Source organism: Athalia rosae, chromosome 1 (assembly GCF_917208135.1).
Source record: "Athalia rosae chromosome 1, iyAthRosa1.1, whole genome shotgun sequence".
Classification (NCBI taxonomy): domain Eukaryota; kingdom Metazoa; phylum Arthropoda; class Insecta; order Hymenoptera; family Athaliidae; genus Athalia; species Athalia rosae.
In genome coordinates this window covers 6367681-6391453 of record NC_064026.1, presented here as the reverse complement: position 1 = coordinate 6391453, position 23773 = coordinate 6367681, and the positions used below count along the sequence as shown (strand labels likewise).

The 23773-nt window shown below is 36.6% G+C and overlaps 4 protein-coding genes across 9 annotated transcripts; 2 read left to right on the top strand and 2 right to left on the bottom strand.

The window, feature by feature from the left end:
• Positions 1 to 354: 354 nt before the first annotated feature.
• LOC105688471 (transferrin-like) lies at positions 355 to 7319 on the top strand. Its single transcript, XM_012404835.3, has 15 exons — positions 355 to 1162; positions 2586 to 2691; positions 2805 to 2938; positions 3033 to 3166; positions 3258 to 3402; positions 3507 to 3664; positions 3740 to 3861; positions 3941 to 4092; positions 4190 to 4436; positions 4510 to 4658; positions 4727 to 4888; positions 4963 to 5061; positions 5153 to 5268; positions 5339 to 5494; positions 7012 to 7319. The coding sequence occupies exons 1-15, from the start codon at positions 1030 to 1032 to the stop codon at positions 7198 to 7200; spliced, it is 2202 nt and encodes a 733-aa protein (XP_012260258.2). The 5' UTR covers positions 355 to 1029; the 3' UTR covers positions 7201 to 7319.
• On the bottom strand, positions 5367 to 7151 carry LOC105688481 (isoaspartyl peptidase/L-asparaginase-like). The gene is made up of 2 exons (XM_012404847.3): positions 6093 to 7151; positions 5367 to 5998 (listed from the first exon to the last, which is right to left on the bottom strand). The coding sequence occupies exons 1-2, from the start codon at positions 6774 to 6776 to the stop codon at positions 5522 to 5524; spliced, it is 1161 nt and encodes a 386-aa protein (XP_012260270.1). The 5' UTR covers positions 6777 to 7151; the 3' UTR covers positions 5367 to 5521.
• Positions 7307 to 12944, bottom strand: LOC105688459 (cytoplasmic dynein 2 intermediate chain 1). Of its 3 annotated transcripts, none has more exons than XM_012404815.3 (17): positions 12801 to 12944; positions 11563 to 12357; positions 11357 to 11473; positions 11095 to 11273; positions 10745 to 10898; positions 10521 to 10661; positions 10312 to 10452; positions 9922 to 10230; positions 9670 to 9842; positions 9483 to 9589; positions 9306 to 9418; positions 9083 to 9234; positions 8821 to 8969; positions 8662 to 8720; positions 8426 to 8580; positions 8220 to 8352; positions 7307 to 8132 (listed from the first exon to the last, which is right to left on the bottom strand). In XM_012404815.3, the coding sequence occupies exons 1-17, from the start codon at positions 12810 to 12812 to the stop codon at positions 8010 to 8012; spliced, it is 3012 nt and encodes a 1003-aa protein (XP_012260238.2). In that variant the 5' UTR covers positions 12813 to 12944; the 3' UTR covers positions 7307 to 8009. The 3 variants fall into 3 exon arrangements, with proteins under 3 accessions (XP_012260238.2, XP_020709858.2, XP_012260246.2); XM_020854199.2 differs by having other exon boundaries at positions 8662 to 8711; XM_012404823.3 differs by lacking the exons at positions 7307 to 8132; positions 8220 to 8352; positions 8821 to 8969 and having other exon boundaries at positions 8482 to 8580.
• LOC105688442 lies at positions 12916 to 23286 on the top strand. 4 transcript variants are annotated; one of them, XM_012404795.3, is made up of 19 exons: positions 12916 to 13064; positions 13188 to 13419; positions 13702 to 13895; positions 14068 to 14244; positions 14307 to 14446; positions 14863 to 15050; positions 15157 to 15287; positions 15370 to 15480; positions 15556 to 15930; positions 16020 to 16128; positions 16248 to 16332; positions 16462 to 16878; positions 16969 to 17169; positions 17322 to 17474; positions 17557 to 17690; positions 17759 to 18097; positions 18188 to 19913; positions 20060 to 20806; positions 21631 to 23286. In XM_012404795.3, exons 2-19 carry the CDS (start codon positions 13189 to 13191, stop codon positions 21822 to 21824), a joined length of 5652 nt encoding a protein of 1883 aa, XP_012260218.2. In that variant the 5' UTR covers positions 12916 to 13064; position 13188; the 3' UTR covers positions 21825 to 23286. The 4 variants fall into 4 exon arrangements, with proteins under 4 accessions (XP_012260218.2, XP_012260225.2, XP_048511170.1 ...); XM_012404802.3 differs by having other exon boundaries at positions 13030 to 13419; positions 16969 to 17163; XM_048655213.1 differs by having other exon boundaries at positions 13030 to 13419.
• The last annotated feature ends 487 nt before the right edge of the window (positions 23287 to 23773 follow it).

Here is a 23773-nt window from a genome sequence, read left to right as displayed (position 1 = left end):
GCTTCAACGTAATTCGTTGATCTCATTGACTAGAAAATTACAAGTTCATATTTGTTTGCCGCGCTTCATCGCGGTAATCGCATGACCACCTCTAACATAAATATTGATAGATGAATTTTTAATACGATAAGCCAACTTGTGGCCGTAGCTTAATTAATTCAAATTAGAGCAGCCGTCTAATGTCAACATTAGAGATAGAAAAAAAAAAAACTTGATAGTTGCAGCATGGAGTCGAAAATGAAAGGCCCGAGCTCAACTTGTCCCTCCCAAAACTTCCGACCGCTACTGCCAACGAATTAGATAGGCCTTTCAAGTTCAGCCAGAATTCTTCCTTCTCAATCGAGTCTCTGGCGATGAGATCTTTACAAGCATGTGTCCGTCTGTCTACGGGTCTGTCGGTCGGTCGGTTGGTTGTTGGGTCAGTCTCTGTGCGTGAGGTTTGTGGTAGGACGTCTCCCTCCTCTGTTTAGTAGGCAATATCATTGGGCAATTTTTTCACACGTTTGTACGTTGCCATCCATAATTTGAAGTTTTTCTTCTTTGGATGGATGAATTTGACGCAGATTTGAAATCGGGTCAAATGTGTTGTAAAATTCTATCGGGAAAACTCGACTGATTAATTGAGCAGAGCATGATGATATTTGAATAATTATTGTAATGCCTGCTTGCCTGGGTGAATACCGTGATAGTGATAATAATAATAATAACAATAATCACCATAATAATGCCAACAACAAAAACAAACAGAATAATGATAAACGCTATATAAAGTTCGACTAATCGGTTCAACATGGTATTATACCTTTCAAGAGTTGAACATTATTAAAGTTTTTTCCTCGTTTTACTCATAGTTAACGTGAGGTCTGGTTCTTTCACGATACTGCAGCCGCTATATAGTCTTACGCGTTGACGCATATCCTTCTTTTATTCAACACATCGAATATAGAAATTTTCATCTTGCTCAAGTTTCATTGTCAGTGTCCAGCTGACCGCGTTCAAGCTAGGAGATTTATTTTTACTCAGTGAATAATGATGCATGAAAAAATAAACAACGTGAACTGCAGCAGCGTCGTGGACATGTGGGGTAGAAAATCGGTGATACTGATCATCTGCAGCTTTCTCCTAACATTATGTTGCGAGGGGATCTCCGCCCAAGACAAACGTAAGCTTTAAATGAAAGGATATAATCCCATTAAATCCAGGGAAAAATTGAATAGAGTTTTGTAACGAGGTTCGATGTGTTTTCATACGTTGAAATAATTATAGGTATAGGATTATCCTCATGGCGAGGATCCGTGCAAGTCGAGTAGCATAAAAACAGGAGATGAATTATTTATTTGACCGGCTCCCGTTATGATTTTTCCTTTACGGTTTATGTTTAATACGAGAAAGCGACTAATTTATAGATATACCATAGCTGTTTTTAATACTGATTGTGCGAAATGTATACGCATTATCTTTAACGCCTATTTGTAATTCGCGCACAAACAAATTTCGTTTAGGAAAATCTAATGTCTCCGATGATATAGTTATACCATTCATGTATACGGGAATAATTCAACATTGCACACGAAGAAAAGAACGTGACACATTATTTTTAATTTCGTTTTACTTTCGATATGTAATAATAATTGTGAGGTAAATCGCAAGGTCAACCAGACGTCCAGCATATCATGTAATATAGCATACCTATGTGAACATTCATTGCTCATATTTATGATATATTATCCGTATACGATTACGTTCACCACGTTGCTTGTATGGGCCAAAGTGCAAAAGATGCACTCCACATCGAATGCACCGAACCGAACGTTCGTCGTGACTCATGATTTTTTCTTGTCAAAGAACGGTAGCTTGTTAATTACTTTTCAGAATAAGCTGCATCAAGAATAATTCTAGATAAAAGAGAAAAATCATTAAGGAAATGAGGCGAGACAATCTCACTTTGAGAGCAATTACTGGCTTTTGAAATGCAATGGAGAAACATACCCTATGTACGGTTAATCCTGTACAATTTTGTCATCCACAGTTAAATATTTTTACCAGACAAAATTGGTTTGCTCAAAGACATCAAGTCTTGTTATTATAAAACGATATCCTGTCCCGTTTTACCTCTTAGATTGCTTTTCAAATTAGCTTGATATTCTGACGCGCGTTGCAAATGCGGTGAGATTTGCGGATACGAATTAGTTCGGTAACCGCGAAAGGTATGAGGATATTGAAAATGGAAAAAAAAATTATACAAACGAAACGCGGCGTGGAAGGAAATGGGATTGGCCATATTAACATTCGCCACCGGTTCAAATTAACAATAGATACACCGAATATCCGCGTCGGAAATGGAATTGCGATTTCTAATTCGGTTCAATAATTCAATTCAGTAGCATTATTTCAAGTGTCATTTTTATACTTTCAAATCCAACCGCTGCACAATTTCATCTGTGGAGGCATCGTTTAGGAATAAAAAAAATGAAAAGATAAAACTTTCACCGCGAAGCTATGTTAACTTTACAATTAACGACAATTTATAGACAGACGTAATATTTGTCCATCGACTAATAAATTATTTTCATTGTTATTTTCAGTAAGATTATGCGTAGTAGGAGGGTTGCGCGGTAGTAAGGTACAAAAAAATTGCCCAAAATTAGATCAACCCGAAAGTAGAGTAAAATGTGTGATGGGAAATGATAGGCAAGTACGAATTTTGGCATTATCGCATATTATTCGAAAAATAAAGTCATGCATGAATCCTTCCAATTCATATACAGAATAATTGTTTAATGAAACAATTATTAATCATACAGGTTTGATTGTCTACGAAAAGTCGCCGAAGAAAGTAGCGACTTAACTGTTTTGGGACCGGAAGATTTAGTCGCCGCTGCAGCATGGACCGAATTCAAGGTCTTAGTCACAAATGAATTGAGATTATTCCCTGATGGTAACGAGAAAAAATTTTGTTGCTTGTAATAACGTTACTTCGAAGAGTTCCTTGAGAATTTATAAATATAATTAGATTGTTCATTATTTCACAGAGAAAAGCCAATATCAAGTAACAGCCTTAATGCGAAACAGTGCTGGAATACAAAGCTTGTCGGATGTGAAAGGGAAAAGACTTTGTCATCCCGGTTACGAATCCACAAACGATTGGACACCAGCGTTAGCTACTGTTAGTAGATTATGAATTTTTTCCAACGAACTTCAACGCTGGTTACTCAATCAAATTGTGAAGTAATTAATATACCTTTTTGCTTTTACAGTATTTTGAAAATATTCTTATTGAAAAAGAATGTGATCCCAACAAGACTTTAATCGAAAATCAAGTCGCGGCAGCATCTAAATATTTTGAAGCGGCTTGTATGGCTGGTCCTTGGACGACAGATACAAAGCTGGATAGTAGATTAAGTTAGTATAACGTGGACCTCATTAGATATCATAATTCAAGGCAGTTCAAATTTTTTCGAACCGTGAAATTCATCGCTATTCTTTATCTGCAAATAAACTTACAGAGTCGCAGTACAGGAACCTTTGCGCTCTTTGCGATAATCCGGCTGGATGTTATTCAAATGACAAATATCATGGACCAGAAGGTGCGGTACTCTGCCTCACTGATAATGCTGGTGATATTGCTTGGGTCCGAGTGGCAATGGCACAGGAACATTTCAGAGTAATAATTAAACAGTTTTCTGCGAAGTATTAATTTCAGATCTTAATCTACTGTTCTAAAGTTGAATATTTATAGTCTCAAGGGATAAATAAAGAAGAGTACAGCTACTTATGTCCCGATGGATCGACACGATCTATGCCAACAGAAGAGCCATGTGTTTGGGTGTCAAAACCTTGGCCTGTCGTTGTTGCAAATAGGTAATTCAATTTATGCAATGTGGTAAAGTTTTGTTACTTCACATAGAATTGGTATCGCATTAATGTTTGTGGTCTGCAGGAAGAAAAATGAGGCAGTTTCAGTTCTTATGAGTTCCCTGGATACTCAGAATGTACCATGGCATGGTGCTTTAGTGAGACTTCTGGAAAACTATCATTTGACAGCTATTAATCCTGACAATTTGGGAACACCAGATGACTATTTGCAACGAGGTAAAAGCTGCTCTATTTGTGCTCAACTTATATTTTCGAGGGTTTCTGCGACCTGATCGATGATGAACTTTGTATTCTTGTTACATCTTATGTCAAGTACCTGGGTTTCTGAGTGCTAATAGTCGTGCGCCTTGTAAGCCATCGCGAACAATTCAGTGGTGTGTATCATCAAATGTGGAACAACGAAAATGTTTGTGGCTCCATCAAGCTTTGTTTGTTTACGGGGTTGAGCCAAGGGTGGCTTGCACACCAAAAACTAACAGAATTAAATGCCTGGATGCAGTTAGAGAACAACAGGCGGATTTGTTCGTTATAACACCAGATGAAGAAGTAATAGCTAGGCAGTAAGGAATAGAGATCATAAAACGAATTCTATATATTTGCTTGAGGTAGATTAAATCTAATGATTTTTTCCAGAAAAGGACTGAAACGCGTGGTACATGTATTTACGAATAAAAAAGAAGATATTAACAAAATAGCAGCAGTGGTAAAAAAAAATTCAAACATCAAAAATCTGCAACAGCTTAGAGGAAAAAAGGCTTGTTTCACTGGATATCGTAGTATTGGTGAGTTTTACCTATTCTAGCAATAGGAATAGATTCGAAAATCTATATGCTGTCCAAATGGTTAACAGGGTGGAACGCGTTTGTATCAATAATGCGAAATATTTCTGGCACTGACTGGGAGCTCTCTGATGCAAGAGCAGTGTCCAACTTTTTTGAAGAAAGCTGTGTATTGGGATTGACTAAGGATAATGACACTATGCCAGCAAATCTGTATTCTCTATGCACAGACGGTAATCCACGCAACCATAAAATTGAAATATTGTAAAGCTCTTCACTTTTCGTTCCATTTATGATATTCGTTTAGCTGGTAGATACGGAGATGAAACAAGTGCCTTCAGGTGTCTGGCTGAGGGAGGTGGAGATGTAGCATTTATCAGTTTAGATACCATAAAAAAAAATACTGGTAAGAGCTCCTGTAGATTAAAATTCATACCCATTTTTCGGATGTGGGGAATGTTGCCAAGAAAAATTTATTGGAATCATATTTATTATAGGATCCCAAAATCAAAGAGTTTGGGCTCATGGCTTAACAGAGGATGCATTTAAACCACTCTGTTTCAACGATTCAAATCTAGATACCTGTTTTCTCACATGGACAACACTTGGTTCGGTGAGTTGAAAGTCTTGATAGGGCTTACAGCTGTGCTCCTAATAGCACATTTAAAAAATAATATTTCTAGGTAATGGTGCATGAAAACATCTCTATGGTGAGGTTTGAGGAAATATATTCCACATTACTTGAAATGGATCAACTGTTTGGCCAGACTTATAAAGGAACAACACCAGCTTTTTTGTTGTATGGAAGTTATGATGAAAATCACAGTATTATCTTTCCAGTAAGTATGCGACAACGCATCAATTCATCATACAACACCCTCACACATACAATCTAGTGGCCTGTCAAGACCGTCGATTTTTTCGGATAGTATTTGATTTTTCTGGCATCCATAATAAAGCCATCCAAGTTCACAATATGCCCATGGAAAATGCTGACTTTTGAACGAAACAGCAGGTTTTCCATTCAAATCTAAAGCAATAGCCCCAACATTTGGTTGCCTTATTACATCTCTTAATTGGTCAATTTCCCCGTCCAAAGCTTCATCTACGTTCTCGCCTCTATTCAATCTTTTTAAAAATCCTCGTGCTGGAGCATAAACATAAAGTGCTTCATCGGGCCCAGATATTGAAATGCAGCCAGTCTGATCCGCCATTATTCCACATCCGGGTACCGTCGCAGCTGGACTTATATATCCATACAGCTTTCCTGGATTACCAGCAGTTGAAGTACCGGTAGCTAATCTCCCTCGTCGATCATAAGCAACTGTACCTACTCCTCCAACCTAATCGAAAAAGCAATATTAAGAATGACTTCTTAGCAAAGTACATTCAAAATATTTACAAATATTTCTGAATTTTGTTACATCATTCGTTTACCTCCAAAAAAGTTGGTTCAATAACATCCATGGAGTTTTCCTCGATTATCTGTCCATAGTATGGACTACATTGTGGTAATCGTTTGACCGCAAGGATTTCATCCCTTGAATCATGTTGTTTCTCGCTTATTGATCCAGGCTTTGTTTCGGAACAAACAGAAGGTGATGGCGTTGGTCCGGGTATTAGCCAGCCTTTTGGTAAAATTGGAATACCTGATTTTAGAGCAAAATCTTGAGCTCCTTTTTCGACAATAAGAATATGATCCGTATTGTGCATAATCAATCTTGCCAAGCTTATTGGATGTTCAATATCTCGGATAGCACCCACAGAGCCAAACTGGTTTTTACTATCCATTATTGCAGCATCCATAACTACATCACCATTACAATCTAAGGAACCACCAAAAGCGCAATTGAAATACTTTCTACTTTCCAAATAACAGATAGCATCTTCAACTGCATCCAATACATGCGACCCTCTGATCAATTTTGTGTAGGCTTGAGTTGCCGCAGTTTTTACATCTTCTAGCATTGCCAATCTGATTTTTTCTGGAATACTACCGGCTCCGCCATGAACGACAATGACAGGGTCTTTCTTTGGTGGTGGTTTGAACTCGTTGACCACGGTTGTGTCAGCTTTTTCATTAGCTGTAGACCTGTTTACCCATGAACAGAAGTCACACATGATGAATTAAGATTCCCTCAATTGAAATTAGTTTCAAAATTGTCACATTGAATTTTTTATAATCACTACAGTTGGTTCAAATATCTGATTCTTGAAAAATCATATCGAATTTTGGGAAGCAAAAATTTCCACTTTCATTTGAGGTTGACAAAAAAAAGGAACTCTCACTTTGTAATTTCCACCTACTATTCATTTTACAAAGCTAAAGATGAACATTTCTTTGTTTTTCCAACAGGAACAGACTCAACATCTGCAAGGTGATATTAGTCATATCAGGCTAGGACGAAATTATGAAACCATTGTAAATGATCTGATTAAAAATCCACCGCATAATGGTGCCAGAGGGTCGATTTCTACCTCTTGCCAATTATTTATAATGTGTATTACTGTAAGTATCATGAGTCGATTTATGAACTTGCTATGATACAATGCATTACTTTATACTCCACGTATGTCTGCACTGTTACAAAGATAGATGTCGAAAAAAAAAACAAAAAAATGGACAAAAAAATCAATAAAGATCATAGTGATCATTTACCTTAATCGTTATTTTATTCAATAGTTATCCTTACCTAATATCTACAGTGTTTGTAATAGTTATTGTGACTAGTGAGTGGTTTAATTTGCAAAGTTTTCGGGAACATTTGTCCAATGACAACTAGTTCATATTGAATCAGTGGCATAAATGTGCGCAAAATAGGAGATCGAAGATACTGAATCAAGATATGTGTATATGTATTGGACCCATTCAATTAGATCACGATTTTAACGTGATTTAACGATTAATGTCGATGTGGGCGATTCAAACAGCAAATCTAAGTCTAATTGAAGTGAGAACTGACTGATGTAACTAGTTGAGACTTTGAACACCAGAAACAAACAATCTAAAACTTGTCTAAGATTTAGCCAATATCCAGTCTTAAGATCCATTAGATAAAAAGATTGTCATATATTAGAAATTACGTTTGATTATTTGTATCGACAGCAGGAGCATTCGGCATAAGCTCCCAACATAAACGAGCACATGCCCTGAATGTATCAAATATTCCAAATCCAACTCCGAATCATATTACCTCAATATTTGCTGACGTTTAGGATTCATAGCTTAAAAAATCTTATTCAACACTTGACAACCGTTGCGAGGGTGAATTGTAATTAAGCATCCAGAACTTTAAGTCACAGGATTCATAATTACGGCTATCTAATCAGCTTAGATGAAAACTTGACTAAAGGCTATAAAATATCTACGTATCTTAAGAACGTTTCGAGTTCTTGCTCAGATTCCTTTCTTTGGCTGAAACAAAATTCTTTTTTCAATTTGTGAATCTCAACTCGGCCAGCATCTGTTCCAAGTGCCTGTAATTCAAAATATTCACTCATCGCATAGACTTTAGATTAAAAAATGAGTTGGGGCGAATGACATATTCTCTGCACAAAACTTACCAAATACTGATTGACCATGTCATGATCAGATCTGCAAGGAGACAATTGCATACTAGTAATGTAGCCCCAATCAGTCATTGATATGGTGTACATTGGATACATGTCGCTGTCACACAAATTCCATATGTGAATTCTAAAAATCAAATGATTCCGTTTTGATTCAGTTTCAATCAGTCTATAAAATATGCGTAGGACGCGCAACTTACTTTGACGCATTATCCAAAACAAAAAAGGTGAACGGCTTGGATTTTGACCACTGTATTGACTTTACCAAACTCGTACATTCACTACTGTGTAAGTGCAAGAGGGCTTTTTCAACCATCAATGAATGGAGTCGTACAGTTCCGTCATCGCATCCTACCTACGAGAATAATAATGATTGAAAGCGACTGCAGATAAATATCACTTTACCAAACTGTGATTGGATGATTGAAAGACTTACTAAGAAGTAAGATAATTTAAAAGGGCATCCCTCAATACATCTAGTTCCACCTGAAAATTCTGTAAATAATATATGACATGGTGACATAAACATGAAACAACCACTAGGATTTATTCAAAATGGTATCGCCTTAAAAATATAAAAAATGTGGGAACTGACCCATTTCATTTCCTCTGTAAAATTTGGGAGCAACTTTATTCCCAATACAAGTTGCATGCAAAATTTTATTAGAGTTAGTAGCCAAAAACAGATTGTTAGTGTCAATACTATCGACATGCAAGTCAATAAAGCTGCGGAAACACTTTTCCCTGAAATATGTCAAGATGATTGAGTTATTGATGAATGGAAAGATTGTCTATTTTTATTCTAGTTTGGATTACGAATCTAATTTCGTTTGAAGATACTGTAAGATTTAACTTACATATCGTCAGATTGTTTATCCAATATAATCCGGTCGCTCTTTTGGAGCCGAATATCACCCCAATGCGCCAATCCTAGATCTTCAATGTGAACCCCCATTGTGTACAGAACACTCCAAATGATTAATTCACCATGTTCGTCTAATGTACAAATCTGAAAATATATACCAGAGATGTCTTTGAAGAGTCTCTACTTTTATTATGAACAACGATGAATCGACTCACTTGAATCGGCGCCAGCCGGTCCTTGATCGCACTTGATATATCTTTGTCGATATGTGATATGACTCGAATCGCGACAATTTCGGAATTATGGTAATTTTCATTGACAGTATCAGCTGCAAATAGAAGCAAAGTGTTGCAAAAATATGTGCTAGCTGGAATTAAAAAATTCATTCCTACCTGTAGTATACGTCGCTGATCTTAATATCCAGTCAACTTCATTTACTTTGTCTGTGACTTTGTGGTGCCACATTTCCTCTTCTCTCAGGTCCCATAGATTTATTGATCTGGTCAATCATCCCAATAAAATGTATACAAAGAACACAGACTATAATATATTATTGAAAGGGATAAAATAGGAACATACCCATCCTCTAGGCCTGCAAATATGACATTATAATTTGTCGAGTGGAAACAACAAGCTGTGATAGGGCAGAATGAGTAAAATAGCTTGATTGGTGTTGAAGGCTCTGAGATACTCCAAACACAGCCGATACAACAGTCGGTCAGATAGTCTTCTCTACTTGAAGTTTGGACTCCCTATAACACCGATGTAAGGATTATTGAATAGTTTTACTCTATATTATGGTCACTATCGGCTTAACGGAATCACTTTTACCTCGTTATTTTGAACATGTATCGTTATTAGCATTTTATTCAAAGTGTCAGAATAATGTATGTGTGAAATCCGTCTATCCGCTAAGAATGAAACGGAATCAACAGCTAGCTTGATAAAGCCTTCGCTGAATGGTAACTCATGTGAATTACATTGAAGTACATTTCCACCAACTCTTCTTTCCTCCAGCAACGACAACATAACTCTTCCAGCGTTCCTCAAGAATTCATTCAGTTGTAGAATATCGTAAGATGGCAAATTCACAGAGTTTGTCAAATCAGGGTCCCTGTCCTCCCCGACACCTATTTGTTCCTGAGATATGTTTGTGAGAAATAACACAAAGAGTTCCATCTAACATATTCTAATTGCAATGATAATTCGGTGAATTCTTACCATTCTAAATAATTTTACATCTTTTATGGTCTTCAAATTCCTTCTACATGTAACTGGAAATTGTGTCCATTTATTATCTACTTCAATAGCATCAGTTTGAGTTTCTACTTCTAAATCATCCTCGTTAGTTTGCACAGCGATCTGAAAAAAATTATTATTTATAAAAACTATTTCAATACCTATATTCGTGATTAATGGGAAAGTTTTACCTGTTGTGTATTCAATCGTCCATAAGTTCGTATAAAATCGTCGTAGGCTACAGGTGTGTATTCGATCAAAGACCACTCTATGGTGTCTAATCTGATCATGCTTAACAACTCTTGCCCTCTTTTCAATTTTCGCCCTAATTTCTGGAAATATATAAGGAATCATTCTAGAAATGAATGAAATTAATACTTATAAAATACACCAAAGTCGTGACAACAACTTTTACCTCTTTTGCATCTGCCTTCTTTGGTTTTTGAAAATCGATAAAAGTCATCTGGGAATCCGGTGGAGATTTTGCAAAATCCCCAGATCGCCCATCTTCAAAACCTTCATCTGTCGATGACAATGGTAATGACTTATTCTCTGATATTTTCTCCTGTCTGATCGAAGGAATTTTTGAATCATTTGGCGAAACAATAATAAATAATTAAGCATTTTCGAAGTAATTCAAATAAAAGTTTGTTCAATTAAAAAATATATCCTTAATTCAAAACAGTGCAAAGTAAACAAAAGCAATAATTTCATTTGCCCTAAAACCTTTATTATTCTTGATACTTTATTTTAATAATAGCAAACCTATGCATTTTGTCATTAGACTGTCTTAATTCTGGCACTGGAGGAGGCTTTGGTTGGCTCATTGACATAGATTCTATGTATGCAGCTCGCCTTCTAGCCTCAGTAAGCTCATAGTGCCCAGAATCCAGCATGTTTTCCTCTTCACTTTTTCGGCCATCTGCACTGCCTATAGTATTTACCTATTATCAGTAAATTTATAATTATTATTTGCAAAGTACCATTTGTCCTAATATTCAATCTCAGGTGGAAATGATGTAATTACTGGTTTTTCTCTCTGCATCTCGATTGGTTCAGGTTCAGGACTATCACTGCTTTTCTGTTCTTCACTAACTTGTGATACCTCGCTGTCGGTAAATTCATGAGAATCTGAATCACACTCCTGTGGATTTAACAATAATTTTTGTCATCTAGAGTAATTTTCTATCACTCGATTTTTGCATGAAAAATTAGAGCAGATTTTACAAACACCTCAAAGTCATCCTCGTAGTCATAATCATGGGCAGCATCATTTGCTGTGCTATTATCTTTTCCATTTTTGCTATTGTTTATCATGTTGGCAGTTTTCATAACAGAATGTAAAATCTTCACTTCACTGGGACTTAAGGTTCTAGATTTTTTGCGTTCTCTTGAGGATCGGCGTGGTACATCTTTAGCTGATTGACTCTTATTGTGTGTTTGGGCAGGTTTTTCTCTATCTCTGGTAGATAACGAATTTGATTTTGACTTAATGACCTGACCTGAGGTCTTACTTGTAACAATATTAGAACTCCTTGTGCTTTCTGGCAAATAAATGGAACTTGTTCCTCTTTTTTCCGAATACCTGACACCTGATTTTGCAGTCATAGAATTCTGTTTTGCAACAGTGCCAAGTTTTTTATCTTCCACCTTCCGTTTTTCAGGCTTAGATTTCAAAATCGTTGTGTTCTTCATCGATTGTGTCATATACCTTGGCGAGCTTTCAGCTCCAGATCTTGAGCTAGTTAATACCCTATTTTGTTTAACTCTAGTTGTTTGAGATGTGGCTAATTTATCCTTAGAGCTGATTTGTTTCGATGTCGATTTGTCAAGTGAATTTTGCAAAGTTTTCTGCAATCTATCTCCTGCTGCCATTCGATCTCTATGTTGCACAAGTTTGAGATCTTTGGATTCGGTTGATGATGAGACTTCCAAAGATCCATCATTGTTTGAATATTTACTCTTTGTTTTGGGTAGAACTCGTGTTTTTGATGTATTTGTTGATTCTGAAGTCTTTTTGATTGCTCCCTATTGATAAAATTTTAAATTATATAACTATACGCTTATGGTCTAGTGTTATTTACAAATCACCACACTAAGCGAATTTTAAATGAAACTTTCTCATCAATTTATTCATGTGTTGTTATTATTATGATTATGATTATCATGATGAAGATTATTGACATTTCAAAATTATCGGTATGCAATCTGCATTCGTGTATATTTATCAAGTGGTGTTTCTATGACGAAGATATTTAAGAAGAAGAATTAGTATATTGACCGTAGAGGATACTAGTCTGCAAAATGTATTGTATGGAATTAGTGGAGTAAAATGTGCATGCATCAAGAAGATAGGAGATGATAGGTTATTAATGTATGTCCTTGAAATTTTTGACACGCAAATTAGGTCCGAACAATGTCAGATGTGATTATCATAAATCAAAACTATAGGTTTGATTTAAAATACTTACTTTCTGTGACATTATGTGGTTAATTGATTTGTTTTGACAGTTGCGAGGACGCCATTGATGGTAAACGTCAATACGTTTTCGTATAATTTCTGGTATTTAAAATACATAGTCTGTAGATCTAGGATCCTAGGATTTTCTATTTGAGCTTACCCTTGAGGTGTCATCTGTTGGAGGGACCTTCAAGTATTCGGAGAAATGGTTTCTTAATAGGGAACGGCCATATTGAGCGAATGTTGATGGACTCTACGCGTACATACGTTGCCTGTAGGTATTTATTAGCAGGGGGGTACTGTTGAAACCAAAAAATCGAATCGATTGTTGTATTCTCATCGTGAAAATCCTGTGAGAATTGTCGCGGTGTGACCGTGTTATATTCTTTACGGATAGAATGAGCGGTTGCAGCAACGACGAGGTGGATCAGTCCGAGAAAAGAAAGAGCAGCGAAGCCGCGATGGGTGACGTCCTGGGTAAGGAATCTAGCAACAAGGCTGATCTTGAGAAGGATAGTACCTCGTATAGGGATGAAGAGGATGACCGTGGACGTGAGGAGGCTGACGGGGCACCGGCAGAATCATCTGCGATAAAATCTGTGATCAATGGAGAACCGAATGTCAAAGAAGTAGGCAAATTTGTGACACCCATTAACCCATTACCAACCACGCTACTTGTGGACTCGATTTCTGATCCAATGGAACCGAAATTCGGTATTTTTAGTCATTGTGAGCATAATTCTGGATTGTTGACTGCAAATTTCTCTTACAACGCTAGACAATCTCTTATTGTTTCTGTCGATTTGCTATAGCTTTTGGTTTTTCAAGTTACGCAGCACCCAACCCTGAACTAATTGTGAGTCGTGAAATTTGTTCCCAAACAGCCATAAAGCATTTGCTTCATTCCACAGAATTCAGTTGCACATACAGCTACAGACAAAGTAGATATTGAGCAAGACGGAGATGTAGACGTCGAAGATAAGTCATCTGATAGGGCTGAGCAAGGGGTAGTGAGTGATGGTGTCAGTGATGTACTTGCTATTCCCGATTCTCCACTGCGACATCCAAAAGGCCCATGTTCTTGCAATGCGTGTAAAGACAGAAGGTATTCATTGATATTTGAGTTAAACCAAGAACCTTTAAACAAATTTAGACCGTAACTGTTCGAAGCCTGACATGAATTTAAAATGCACAAGTGATCAAATATTTTGGGAGAAATTTTTAAAGCGTATATTTTTGTTGCCAATAATTTAATTAATTTAACTGACATTTTTTAGGGAACTCCTAACTGAGCAGTTGGAAGAGGTAACAAGGTTACAGGGATTATGGATGGAATTAAGGCAGCACATACGTGCGGTTTTCAGAGCTGCTACAGAAACATCTCGAGTTCCTCATCCGGCACGTCCCAAATACGACAAGGCCCACCTAGATAATATGCATGAAATCATTCTGCAGTAAGTTTCTCTGTATGTAGTATTGAAAATGTATCATCATGGATGTGGAATTTTTGTTGAAGATTGTGCAGAAGAGATCCACATCAACTTTTTATGAGGCTTGAAGGACAGGCCCAAGATTTTGTAGTTGAGACAAAGGTTCGTCTTCTAGATCTTCTTCTTAATCGGAACGCCAATAATCTAGCAGAGATATTTCTCACTGGTGAGTAATAAGATTGATAGATACAAAATCAATCACTACTTATAACTCAAGCTAAAAACTTGCTGTATCATATGGTTCTTTTTCTAAAAAAAATTTTTTGATGTTTGGTACTTATTGTAAAATAACATGAATTTAAAATTAGAAACCATCTACTAGACAATATGTCATTTTGAAACTAGGTCGTTCGTCTAAATATATCATTACTAGTTGCAAAAACCGAAGAGAAGGAACATCTGATTCAGTTGTATAACTCATTTTTAGTACATTAGTTCTAGTGTGAGAGGTCACTAAATTTTTATATTTCGAGATAGTTTTTGCATTTGTACTGTATCAACCAGAAAGTAAAACTATATTAGCCAAATCCATGTTCAACCTCGGATTTCGTATAAACAATGAAGAGTTCTTACTCCATACAGGATTGCTGGATGGATATGATGCGTTGTTATCAGCAGCCTCACACCTATCTAGTCTGGTGGAGCCGTTAGAAAATGAACATCTCTCAAAGTTCAATCTCACTTGGGACTGCCTTAACAAGAGGCTCTATCAAAGTTGTGTCTACACCGATCCACTTGTACAAAATAATTTGCCACCCTTCATTGGACAGGTTAAAATAATTGATTCTTTATTAGCGAAGTTTTTGTTCTCCATGTTGAAGTTTCTTCTTCTGAAGTAGAAAATATTCATGACTAAAAATTTTTCTCATGTTTCAGCTGAGGAAACTTTTACCACTGAAGGGTGCGGAATATCAAGGTTTGGTGCATAGATACCTTGCATTTGATGACGAAATGACAAGGATCGGAGACATGTGGCCTGAAGCTGAACGTTTAATCGACAAATATAAGTATGCCATTTTGTATTTGCATAATAAACTTGCGATTAAATGAAGTGAAATAATAATGATGAATGATTGTGTGACTTTGCAGCCAAGAACAAGCTGCGCTCAAAGCCAAACAGAAAATGCTTAGGGAAGATTGGGAACTTTTCAAAGCTAGAAGAAAACTAATACAACAACGAATGTGGAATAGAACGTCAAAGTGTGTAAAGCTCAATAAATTTATGAAAATGAGTAAATCCAGCAATGTGGTAACAAAATTGTTTTGATATTACAGTGAACTAACGGAATTTGATGAACAACTGTTAACACTTGCGACATTGGGAGCTGTCGGAGCATTGAGTCCGAATAGTAGACCACCTAGTCCTAATTCAGATCTGGGCCTAGATGCTCTGAATTTACCTCTCGATAGTGATATCTTGGAAAGTCTTACACAGGACGCAAACAAGTCCACGCATTTACGGCTTGCTGACATGGTGGGTGCACTAACATCGTCAGAGGTGCTGACAGAAATTAATGGTCATGTCAGTTCTCCTCCTCCCGTAAATGGCCATTGTAATGAGCCAGAATATTGGTTTGGATATGAATGTGCTGTTAATCATGTTCTCAACTATGGATTTGTTACACCGCCACCATCACCGCGTTCAGGAAGGTACAGTAGGATATTAGACTTCACAATAATTTCCAGTTACTTAGATTGGGATTATGGGTGAACTAAATAGAGAATCACTTCATTTGTAGTCCGCTAAATGATGAAAGAGGGGATGGTGAGGGTAGCGAAGGTGAGGTTGGTGGTATTGACGACAAGTGTGAATGCCATGTGTGCACTGTACCTCGGACGTCACCCACGGTGAGTATCTCAAATAGCTGCTGAATAATGACTGTATCTATAGTGAAGTGAATAATATTCAATATCAATCATTTGGTTATAATGGCAAATTGTAACTTGAACTTATTTTTTTTAAATAGCGGATCGGTAAAGGACCACCACTTAATCTCAACGTACACACAAATAATTTTAATCCATTCCCGCCTATAAGCAACGGTTCACCAGGTAATGATAGCAATTATTATTACTCTTGAAATCATTATGAATAACGAAAGTAAAGTTGAAAATTCTCCTGATATCGGATAAGTTTTTTAATCACACTCTGAAATGATTTTTTTAATTTTCCTACAACAGGTGCAGTCAATTGTACGGCAATAACTAATGGTTCAGTGGATATGAACGGGGTGTATCCACATCTATACAATTTGCACACAGCATTTGCTGCAGGACCTGTTAAACCTAAGCACAGTCCATCTCGTGATACGATTGCATCATCTGTTAATAAAACGGATGAAAAAAAGTTGTGTCCCTTTGGCCCACAAACGAAAAAGAAATCTGAAGATTCAGATATTAGGAAGAAACAGTTCCAAGAACCCCTCACTGACGCTGAGGACACTGATCTAAGAGATACAGAACCACAGCCTTGTCCTTGTGTATATCAACATGCGAAAGAAATCGTGGAAAGCAAGAAAGTAGTGCTGGAAAATCCCCCTTGTTCTTGTTTGCTAAAGACAAAACAGAAATGGGACACGTGTCCTTGTTTACAAAAATGTAGGGCGATATACAAGACAATACTTATGTGGCTAACACGTGCTTGTGCGAAATAAACTTTCGTGTCTATATCAAATATATTTTAAACAGCTCGCTCAGATCCTGTCATGACAAACGGAAATGGACAACCAAAATCTTTGCCTGTATCTACTGCGAGAGTGATCATAAGGAAGTCAGTTAACACCATTCCACCAGGCACCATTCAATCAACCAATATCCAAACTAGGCATTCTACGACCCAGACACCTAATATCACCCACAATCATAACCATCTGCCACATCCTGGTAGGTGTAAGTGAAATATCGTTCCATCACTTGTTTCGACAAAACAAAATTACAACGCATACATTCTCTGCTTCACGTAGCAAGTGTGTAGTTGTTGATATACCACTACCACCTTTTGGTTATTATGTTGACTTGACAATTTCCACTTTTTAAAACAGGCCCTACTCATTCTCACTCGCACGGTCCACTACCTGATCTCGTGAAAGGTACGTCGACTTCTCATAGAGGACACAATCATCCAAATCACGTACCACACGCTTGTCACAAGCAGGCCAACATCGAGCACATCAAAAGGGTGTCCTGTAGTGATTGTTAGTATACCTTATAATCAAATTTGGACGAGACCTTTCTGAAGTTAGATCAGTAATTAACAAAACAATGTTTTACCAACAGTAGGAGCAGGAGATGGAGATTGTTCAGACTCTGGTAGTAGTCAAGAAGATTCTTGTTCAACAAGCAGTTCTACACCCAGAGATTCCAGTAGGCACTGCGATTGCTGTTATTGCGAAGTATTTGGTCATGGAGTGGTTAGTAGTTTGAATAGTTTGATTCGTTTTGTTACGAATCTGGTGAATAATTTTATTCTATTTCACAGCCATCGGTAGCACCTGTCAGTAGGAACTACAATGAAATGAGAGAGAGGCTGAGACAGCTCTTGACAAAGAAAAAAGCTAAAAAATGCAAAGCTGCATGTAGTCCGCCACTAACTCCAGTTGAGCTCCCAAATTATACAAACGTAACACCTAGTACAAAAGTTTTACCCAATCAAGCTGTTCCGCGACCGAATACTCCTGTGTCCATAGTCCCCATTCAACAACCAGACACGAGAGATCAGAGAGACTTAGAAGCACTGCTGGAATTCATTGAGGGGAATCAGAATGGCAAAAAAGATAATAAAAAGGCAGAGAAGAAGGCGAGGCAAAGGCAGAAAAAAGTAAGTTGTCTATCGTATTGGCTGGTAATAATCTTTTAAGGTCTTAGTATTGCAGGTGAATATAATTTTAAAATCACGGTATTTTAATAGCTGGAGGAGAAACTGAAGAAAGACAAACAAGAAGTAGAGAAACAAAGGATAATAGAACTGCAGAAGAAAACCCCGGAAGTTACTATAACTGTTGTTGATCCACAAAAACCAATTTTACAAAGATTACTGCCGCAACGAACAATGCCAGAAGTTTCAATATTGCCTACAACAGCACCATTGCTCAACTCACAGTCTCGGCAATCGAACAAAAAAAAGGAGAAAGATGATGCAACTAATCATGTGACAAAAACAAAATCGTCTGTGATAGTTCCAAGTCAGAAAAATAAAAGCGGCGTTATTAGTGATAAAAAGAAGGAAAGTGTTCCTATAAATCAAAAAAGTAAAGGTACAAGTTGCGTTGATAAGGTGGATGGGGTACCAAGCAATGTGGTTACTACATCGAAAGTGTTAGAAGAGAAGAGTGAGAAGAAATGTAAAAAAGAAAGACAAAAGCTCAAAAAAGAAGCGAGAGCAAAAGAAGAAGCGCTTCTGAAAGAGTCAGAGAAAATGAAGAATCAGCCTGAGAATCAACCACAAATTGTTACTATAAAGAGAGTCATGGAATCAAATAGTGCCGAACCAACAGTCACCATAACTTTAAAGGGGCAAACGCCGGCTGAAGATAAAGTTTTATTTACCTTAGTTAATGGGCAAACCAAGGAGCCAAGTTCCTCCAAACCTGAACACTCCCAAACTCAAAAAGTCAGTGGAAAAAAGAAAAAAAATAAGGGTAATAATAGTCAGCCGCAACAACCACAGGTAAAATCCATTTCACCGCAACAGCCAACAACTAGTACCAGTTTAAAACAAGCTAGTGTCAGTGATAATAAAAATGTTAAAAATTCACAAACTCATGAGAAGTCTAAAGGTGGCAAGCAAAATGATGAAAAGAACGCTAGTCCTAAACAACAACAGCAGCAGCAGCAGCAGCAGCAACAGCAACAGCAACAGCAAAGTTCAAACGAGACAAAGAGTGCAAAATCTAAAAAAGACAAAAAGAACATCGAGAATAAGGAGAATGTAATACAACAACAGTATAATTCTAACAAAAGTAAAAACCAACAACAATTGCAGTCTGTGGGAAATAATAAAAAACAAACTAAAGTCAGTACAATGCCAGACACATTGCCATGTGTGCAAAAGCAGCAGCAGCAGCCGCAGCAGAATCCAAATGATGAGTCAAACAGTAAAAAGTCAAAGGGATCTCAAGAAAAAAATAATCAAACGCTTGTTAATAAAAGTAAAAATACCAGTAATAATAATAATAATAATAATAACATTAATAATAGTAATAACAATAACAATAATAATAAGAATGCTGCTAAAACGAAAAGCAACAATCAGAAAAATAAAAATACGACTAATCCAGTCGTATCTAAGTCAGCAATCACTGCCACTGAAATACAAAACACTGCCATGGATCGACTAAGCTCACCTCTCAGTAGTCAATTCAAAGATATTGGTGCAAATTCCAAGATAAATATTGAGAATCTCAAATTACCACCAGGTATTACAATAACAAAAGTAAACGCACCTGCTAAACCCATGCCTATTAGATCTACTCCATTACCAAAACCAGTGAATCCGCCCAAGCAAACGACTATTATCGCCGCTCCTATGAGTGGGGTTCAATCAAATTACGCCAGTCCTCAAGGAGGAGGCAACGTCATTGTAGTAGACACTGGAAAGCTCAAGCAAGATCTGCTGCCCAAGTCTAATGAAAAAGGTCAGTGCACATTTAATTTTATCAATTCTCTAAACTTCGAGAAAATTTGGGCTGCTAAACGCAAGTTTGCCCTATTTTTTGATGACATGTTATTATGTTTGCATATCATTACCTTGTGTTTTTTTTTTTTTTGGATACTGTTCCAGATTCTTCGAGAGACAATCAGCAAAACCAAAGTACAAATGGAAAGAAGAAAAAAAAGAAGTCTAGCAGTAAGAACTCTACAAATTCGACCGGTACATCGAATAACACTGTTATACAGAACAACACGGTAAACGGAACTTCGCTAACCAATGGACACACCGACGAGCCAGCTCGCATTTTACACAACCCAGGAAGTAACATGGTTACAATCAGAAATCCGGCTTTTGGGCCGCCAAAAATGGAGCCACCTCAACAAGCTGCCATTATAAAGGTTTCGGAAAATGGTATGGTCACTATACGAAGTCCAGCTCTTCAACAAGCAATTAACGCTGGTTTTACACCACCCCCAAAACCCGACTTCATTGTGAAAGGTGATTTGTCGAGTAATAGTTCTACACCTCAACAGAATGTAGGTGCAAAACAAAACAGTATTATTCCATCTAGTTTGGCTGAGCTTCGTAGTAGGTTGACCCCTGATTGCACCGGATTAGCGGGACTGGCAAATATTCAAATCAGTAAAGTAACCAATGGTCAGCCAATCCCTGAAAATGGTATTAATTTGAGAGGTACCAGCGTCACGTTGACAAAGGTCCGTTCGGAGGCTGTGATGGATAACGTACAGCAGGCGAAAACAGCGGTCAGAGAAGCAATCAGTGCTACTATGGCAGCTTCCAGTAGCGGGAAAGGAAAAAAGAAGAAAAAAAAGGGAAACGGGACTCGTCAAAATGGAGATGACTGGAACCTCGTTGGTGAGAACAACAATAAATAATTTAACCATGTAAATTTGCTTATTTGGTTTTAACAATCCGACCCGGAAGTATTTGCTTTAAATTTTATTCACTACTATTTAAAATTATTAGGATAGCCCTGTTAATGTGTGAACTGATGTTGTGAATCTCGTAGATATGGGTATACTATAAAGTTTTTCAATCGCTTTTGTTCGATTTAAAAGTTTCTGTTTGGTAGTCATTTTTTATACGAAGTGCTTTCAATATTCTTATCTGCGAGTTTTATCCACATTCATACACAGTGATTTAGTAATATTTATTTGAAATTCCTTGAATTTGTCTATCTTATTATTTCCTATAAATATGCATATGCTTTTTCTTAGCTCACTTCGTTATACCAAACGTAGTACTCGTACAATTATGTGATATTAAGATATTTAGGTGGTAGACTTCTCGCTAATTAACAACAATAAAATTGATTTTCCTCTGATTGACATAATCTTTATTCCTGATGGAATTGCATTTTGTTATCGAAATTAATTGTGCTAGAGATAGAGAGCTTCGATATTCATGTTGAAGACTAATACTCATAGAATTGAATAGAACGAATAAATCAAGATAGAAATTTACCTCTGCGGGATATTCGTGTGACTCGCGACCGATGAAAAGATCCGATCCTAATTCTAGAGAATAGGGACACGGGGGGTGTTTTATTTTTTCACCACCGGCTTATTTTGCAATATTTCAGCAGCCTTGATTTATTTTAAATTAGGTTCTTCTCATTTCTATGCAGCAGAGTCCGCTAGGAATTCACAATTCTTGTATTCAGAGCGTGTATTTTGCAGAGAGCGTATTTACGCCTAAAGATATAGACCTCGAGGATGGGGAGATGGATGACGCGGAACGTGAATTGGAGGCCTTCAAGCGTTTTTGTCTGCAATCTGTTCCACCGGCACGAAAGGAAAAGGTTAATCTGAACATCAAGGATATTGTTTTAAAGAAGAAGTCAACAACGGCGACGGTCATCGCCGCAAACTAGACTATTTATCGCTGTGCGGATATTTGTACTTTTTTTTTCGTACTCGTCATGGAGCCATTGCCGTTTATCATTATACATATTGAATAAAACGTACTGACGCCGCGGGACAGCCATGTATTGTAGAATATTACCGAATACAGTTGTGAATTCAAGATCATTTTAAGAATAATGTAACGTTATGGTAATTGCGAGCTCGAATAGGTAGAGAAATTTATGAAAATAATATTGACGAGGCTGTTTTGCAAGAATTGAAATACTAAAATATAATTGTAGAATATCTCTAGCGATTTATCGATAAAACAACAATTTCACTGATCTAGATTAAGGTAACGTTTTTTCATCCCTTACTTGCCATATACATATTGCCAATGAGTGTCCCAATTTTTTATAGTCTTTAATCTGTCTACTTCGGCACAGCGTTTTTACTGAAATGAAAAACTTTCACGTCACATGATTGCTAAATTAATCTTTGTGTTAGAAGAAAAAAAAATGGAAAAGAATGAATGTAAATATATTTACGATTTTCATTGAGTGAGAAAAAACGGAGAAAACAACTTCAGAACAATTTGATGTTACGAAGAAAAAACGAAAAAAAATTTCATGAAAATGATGATACTTGTCATAGAATGACTTTACGTTGTCAGTAATGTGAAAACATTCACATTCATGATATGGTGTGTAGTAAACGAGTTCAACGTTGAAAAAAATCATGGCGAATGTAATTTATTTTTAGAATGATCAAATTCTGAAACTCAATCCAAGAGTTACTGTTTGAGATTTTTATTTTTAATTTATATTTTGATAATTATGAAAAGAAGTTCTTACGGGATTGTTCGTGCATCCCTAGATAACGAAAAACAGGGATATGCGACAATAGTTGATCCCGTAGTATACGTCGACGTAAAAAATATGCAAGGATCATTGAAAATTCTATCGTAATGAGTCAATCGAATAGAATTGTAAATTTTATACACGAATATTGAGGTGAATCATCACCCATTTGTCAAATGTAAAAAAAAAAAACAACAAAAAAAAAGCGCTTTCTAATGAGTGTTTTCATTTTTATTCGATTTTGGTTTTCCTCAAGAAAGAAATAGGAAGAAAAGAGAAAAAAGTGGGAAAATACATTATTAATGTTGTAAATATAGATTAGAGTACACTCATATTTCATCTCCTACGCTGTCACGTTCAAGAGAATTTTGAAAAGGAAACAAATAATAATAATTATAATAATACCAATAATGATAACAATATCAATATTAATAATCATAATCATAATCATAACAACAATTAATAGTAATAACATAAAAATGAATCATCCCGATTCTGATGAGAACGAATTTCCGACATTAAACTGTGTAACTCTTCAGCGCGAGGAATTGGGGTTTTATCATATTGTTAGCAGCATATTGTATCTTAGAATAGCGTTTCTTATATTAAGATATATTTCGTCAAAATAGAATACTGTGATTTTATTTTTTTAATCTGAAACCTTCCATTTACTATCCTCATCTGTTGAAACAACTCTGGGGTGAAGGGAGGGAAGATTGAAAAATCAGGTAACGATTTCAAGCTTGGGTACAATCAGCAAATGAGCTTTAGGGGTGAAAGAGGATATCCGGAATCGCTAATTTCAACTTCCGATGTTCATCTTCTTAGAGTAATTATTGTCAGTCCGCAAGGTACATGTCATTAGTGAAAGGGTGCGTGTACACCGAGGGCGCCAAGGGTAGTTGAGACTAATGACATGTAAGAATAAGAAAACCGAAGATACGTTAATTATTATACCATTTAGCCAGAAGTTGACAATTTAGAAATAGCAAACAGAAGGCTGTTTGGCTGCAGTAAAAGAAAAACCCTTTTTTTCGTTCAAACTTTTTTTTCTAAATTTTCTTCAGGAATACGAATGAAAATGAAGACATCATTCTGCACCGTTATTATCTTGCGAT